Raw genomic sequence first — 5,000 nt, 5'->3', positions numbered from 1 at the left:
TTTTCAGTTAATTATTCACGCAATTATTAATTCACATTCATTCGAATATATACGATCCTTTACACAGCACAGTTTACAGCCCTGTCGCACTCGCAAGTGAATGAAACATTATCTTATCCACCAACATTATTTCAGACTATAAAACACGCACACAAACTTTAACGCAAATCAAATTAAATATTGCAACCAAATAATTTCCTTAATTGCCATTTGTAATAGATAAGTAAATAAATACAGTACACTTTCACGCCTTTTCAAACGTTATTGTTGCTAGGCAACAGTAGTCACGTTATAAAATCCTTTTCCACGGAATCATTATATTCCATATTGACACAACACAAATAAGTAGAGGAAAGAAATGTCTTCCAAATACGTACCTTAATATGCTTTTCAAAGGAAGGAAATTCAACCTCTGTTACATGTGCGCACATACACACGCACACAAACACACACACACACGCATATATATATACCTATATCTATCTATTTCTCTCTCTTTCTCTCTATGTATATATATATATTTACATATATATACTTGTATATATATGTATAAGTATATACTATTAATTAACCAATTTATTATTTATTTATCTACTATTTTAAGTCTCAATATGTTCTCCTAGGCAGAAGCATCGGTGGTTCAGTGGTAGAATTCTCGCCTGCCACGCGGGAGGCCCGGGTTCGATTCCCGGCCGATGCAAGCTTCTGTAGTTCTTTTATCGAAATATTTCACTAGTAATCAACTCTAGTTGATAATTGATAAATGAACAGTAACAACTCCGGAGGTACAGTCGTACCTCATAAATGTATATATATACATATATATATTTGTATACATATGTATATATATATATATATATACACACACACACACACGCACACGGATACACATACACATGTATATACATACCTACATACCTACACATACATACATACATACATGCATATACATACACACACATGAGCGTGTGTGTGTACATGTGTATTGTCTGTGTACAGGTGTTCCTACACACACTCACGCGCGCGCACTTGATGCACACAAAACCAGATATGTCGCCATCAACCGTCGGTGAATGTTTTCAGGAAATATGAATGGCGAACAATTTTCCTTCTCTCGTTAAACTAACTGTCTATTCCCCCCCCCCCCCGATTGTTACGCTGCGTTTCCACTGTTTTGCGTCTGGGTTGCGTGTCCGAGGCTTCTCATGGGTTAGACCCCTCATAGTGACGTATCTATTCGGCGAATTTTAGCAAGTGTTGTAATTTTAATGCACATCTCAGCTCACGCACGTACATCTATCTACACGCACATGCTGGCGTATGAATCCATAAGTAAATAATAAATAAATAAGTAAATAAATAAGTAAATAGATAAATAAGTAAATAAATAAGTAAATAAATAAATAAGTAAATAAATAAATAAGTAAATAAATAAGTAAATAAGTAAATAAATATGTAAATAAATAAATAAGTAAATAAATAAGTAAATGAATAAGTAAATAAATAAGTAAATAAGTAAATGTTATATGTATTAAGTGCATTTTGGAACAAGTTCTTATCAAAAGTATGAAATATGAGGCGCACTTTATCTAAAATAATATCTATGATTTTCGATTATTGCGAAATTCATTGGATGATATATGGATATTCACATTTCCCAACATTATCCCTCTCGGAAATGCCCTTGTGCCAGTGCCGTCGGCGGTGCCTCGAGACAGTGCCACCGACGCGTCCCCCACGGCGTCCCCCTCCCCCGCCGGCGACTCGTCCCCCGCCGACGACTCGTCCCCCGCCGGCGACTCGTCCCCCGCCGGCGACTCGTCCCCCGCCGGCGACTCGTCCCCCGCTGGCGACTCGTCCGTCCCCCGCCGGCGACTCGTCCGTCCCCCGCCGGCGACTCGTCCGTCCCCCGCCGGCGACTCGTCCGTCCCCCGCCGGCGACTCGTCCGTCCCCCGCCGGCGACTCGTCCGTCCCCCGCCGGCGACTCGTCCGTCCCCCGCTGGCGACTCGTCCGTCCCCCGCCGGCGACTCGTCCCCCGCCGGCGACTCGTCCGCCGCCGGCGACTCGTCCGTCCCCCGCCGGCGACTCGTCCGTCCCCCGCCGGCGACTCGTCCGTCCCCCGCTGGCGACTCGTCCGTCCCCCGCTGGCGACTCGTCCGTCCCCCGCCGGCGACTCGTCCCCCGCCGGCGACTCGTCCGCCGCCGGCGACTCGTCCGTCCCCCGCCGGCGACTCGTCCGCCGCCGGCGACTCGTCCCCCGCGGCCGCAACACCCGCGATTTACATGTCCGATTCGAGGCTGGCGCTTCGTGCTTCGGACCGCGGGCAGGAGCGCGGTTCACACGCTGTCGCCGCTCTGATGGGCCAAATTGCGGAGCTCCCGCCGACCGTCACCGCGGCTCGTTGTTCCCCCCAGACCCCCAGACCCCCACCCCCACCCCCCTCCCCCTCGTTCTCCCCTTCCGGACCCCCACCCCCCACCCCACCTCTCCTATCCCCCTCGTTCCCTTCCGCAAAGAACTTTTTGTAGTGGTTTGCAGGTGCGACATCTATGCAATATCAGCCTCGGGGAAGAAGGGGTGGGGTGGGGGGGGGGGTGGGGGAGGGGGGTTAGGGGGGGACGTGTGGGTGAATTACGGAAGGGGGGAGGGGGAAGGGGGGAGGAGGAGGCGGGGCTGGTCTTAGCTAATCTTAACTGTTCCGGAGACGTGTCCTGAGTACCGGTACTGGTGTGCTCGGGTAGTGGCCTTTAGTGTGTATTTTGTATGTGCGTGTGTGTGCGTGTGTGTAGCGAGGCAAAATTTATACTGTCGATCATCACTTATAACACATAATATTTCCAATGATTATTTTGGCATCGTTCATGACTGATACTAGATAAAACCCATCAACTCCATCTTTGTTATTTTCAAATCACTTCCATCATCGTTATCATCATCGTCACAATCATCAAATGATTCGTATTTATGTTGACAAATGTAGAAAAAAAACATGAATGAAAATTAATATCAAGACAAGAAATCTCAATCAAGTAGTTTTAACATTGGATGTTATTTCACAATACATAGTACATTATATCCTTTCCACTGACCTCCCCCTGGCCCCCTCCCCCCCCTCGAACACGCGCCATGTACAGTACGTAGGTTTAACTTTCCCCCAGCAACAGGGCCTCCAGCAGGAGTCGTGAAACAGTAGCTCTCCTTTTCGTTCTGTTCTGCAACGGAATGCAACGACCATTCAGAAAAGCCTTTATTCTCTGGCAGGTGAGGGACGGGCGTGAAACGTACATGTACATTAGATATGTACGTACGTGTGTATGGAATTCGTGTCGAACGAATTTGCAACAGGAATAACGAAGGGAAGGAGAAGAAGACACGCGAATACGCCCCGATGAAGCAATAGCGAAAAGGCCTCCGGCATATTCGCGTGTTCTCTCGTTCTTCCCTTCGTTGTTCCTGTTCTCTCGTTCTTCCCTTCGTTGTTCCTGTTCTCTCGTTCTTCCCTTCGTTGTTCCTGTTCTCTCGTTCTTCCCTTCGTTGTTCCTGTTCTCTCGTTCTTCCCTTCGTTGTCCCTGTACGTATGTATGCACTCACGCAGACGGAGTGTCATCTGCCCATTCCTTCGCATCTCTCTGGACTCCTTGGACTCCTTTCTTTCTGGAAAAGAGGCAGAGATTGAAAAAAGAAGAAAAAATAATGTTTTCAAACCCCGATCTAAATTAAAAATATTATAAATTATATTATAAATTATAAAAAGATCTAATCTGCCCATTCCTTCGCCTCTCTTTTGGACTCTTTTTTTTCTGGGAAACGAGGCAGAGATAGAAAAAAAGAAGAAAAAATATATGTTTTAAAACCCTTGATCTAAATTTAAAATATTATAAATTATATCATAAATTATAAAAATCTAATCATCTGCCCATTCGTTCACATCTCTCTTGGACTCCCTTTTTATTCTGGAAAAGAGGCAGAAATAAAAAAAAAAAAAGAAGAAGAAATATATGTTTTCAAACCTCGATCTAAATTAAAAACATTATAAATTATATTATAAATTATAAAAAATCTAATCATCTGCCCATTCCTTCGCCTCTCTCTTGGACTCCTTTTCTTTCTGGGAAAAGAAGCAGAGATAGAAAAAAAAGAAGAAGATAAAATATATGTTTCAAAACCCTCGATCTAAATTAAAAATATTATTATATTATAAATTATAAAAATCTAATCATCTGCCCATTCCTTCACATCTCCTTTAGACTCTTTTATTCTGGAAAAGAAGCAGAAATAGATAAAAAAGGAGAAAAAATAATGTTTTCAAACCCCGATCTAAATTAAAAATATTATAAATCATATCATAAATTATAAAAATCTAATCATCTGCCCATTCGTTCACATCTCCTTTAGACTCCTTTTCTTTCATTAAAAGAAGCAGAAATAGAAAAAAAGAAGAAAAAATATATGTTTCAAAACCCTCGATCTAGATTGCCGTCACCGTTCCTCTCCGTCTGCCGTTCCGACGCGATTCGGATGTCTCTACAGCGGGCGAGAGAGACGACGTCGGAGGTCCGTTCGGTTCCTCGGCCGGTTTGTGCAAATTGTGCGAAAACCGACGCAGTGAATATTCTTTATGCGGACTTTGGATGTAAAATAAATAAATCTACATAAATAAATACAGAAATAAATACATCTCTGCCAGTCTAGACATGCATATCTACCAGTCTAGACATGCATATCTAATAGTCTAGACATGCATATCTACCAGTCTAGACATGCACATCTACCAGTCTAGACATGCATATCTACCAGTCTAGACATGCATATCTACCAGTCTAGACATGCATAACTACCAGTCTAGACATGCATATCTACCAGTCTAGACATGCATATCTACCAGTCTAGACATGCATATCTACCAGTCTAGACATGCATATCTACCAGTCTAGACATGCATAACTACCAGTCTAGACATGCATAACTACCAGTCTAGACATGCACATCTACCAGTC

At 43.6% G+C, this 5,000-nt stretch overlaps 1 protein-coding gene and 1 non-coding gene across 2 annotated transcripts; both read left to right on the top strand.

Annotated features, from left to right (window-relative positions):
* Nucleotides 1-629: 629 nt before the first annotated feature.
* TRNAG-GCC (transfer RNA glycine (anticodon GCC)) lies at nt 630-700 on the top strand. Its single transcript has one exon. It is a non-coding gene; the product is annotated as a tRNA-Gly (tRNA).
* A 63-nt stretch (nt 701-763) lies between these two features.
* Nucleotides 764-2,361, top strand: LOC138860019 (uncharacterized). Its single transcript, XM_070116802.1, has 2 exons — nt 764-785; nt 1,694-2,361. Exons 1-2 carry the CDS (start codon nt 764-766, stop codon nt 2,359-2,361), a joined length of 690 nt encoding a protein of 229 aa, XP_069972903.1.
* The last annotated feature ends 2,639 nt before the right edge of the window (nt 2,362-5,000 follow it).

Source organism: Penaeus vannamei, chromosome 39, assembly GCF_042767895.1.
Source record: "Penaeus vannamei isolate JL-2024 chromosome 39, ASM4276789v1, whole genome shotgun sequence".
Lineage (NCBI taxonomy): Eukaryota > Metazoa > Arthropoda > Malacostraca > Decapoda > Penaeidae > Penaeus > Penaeus vannamei.
This window is presented reverse-complemented; position numbering and strand designations above follow the sequence as displayed.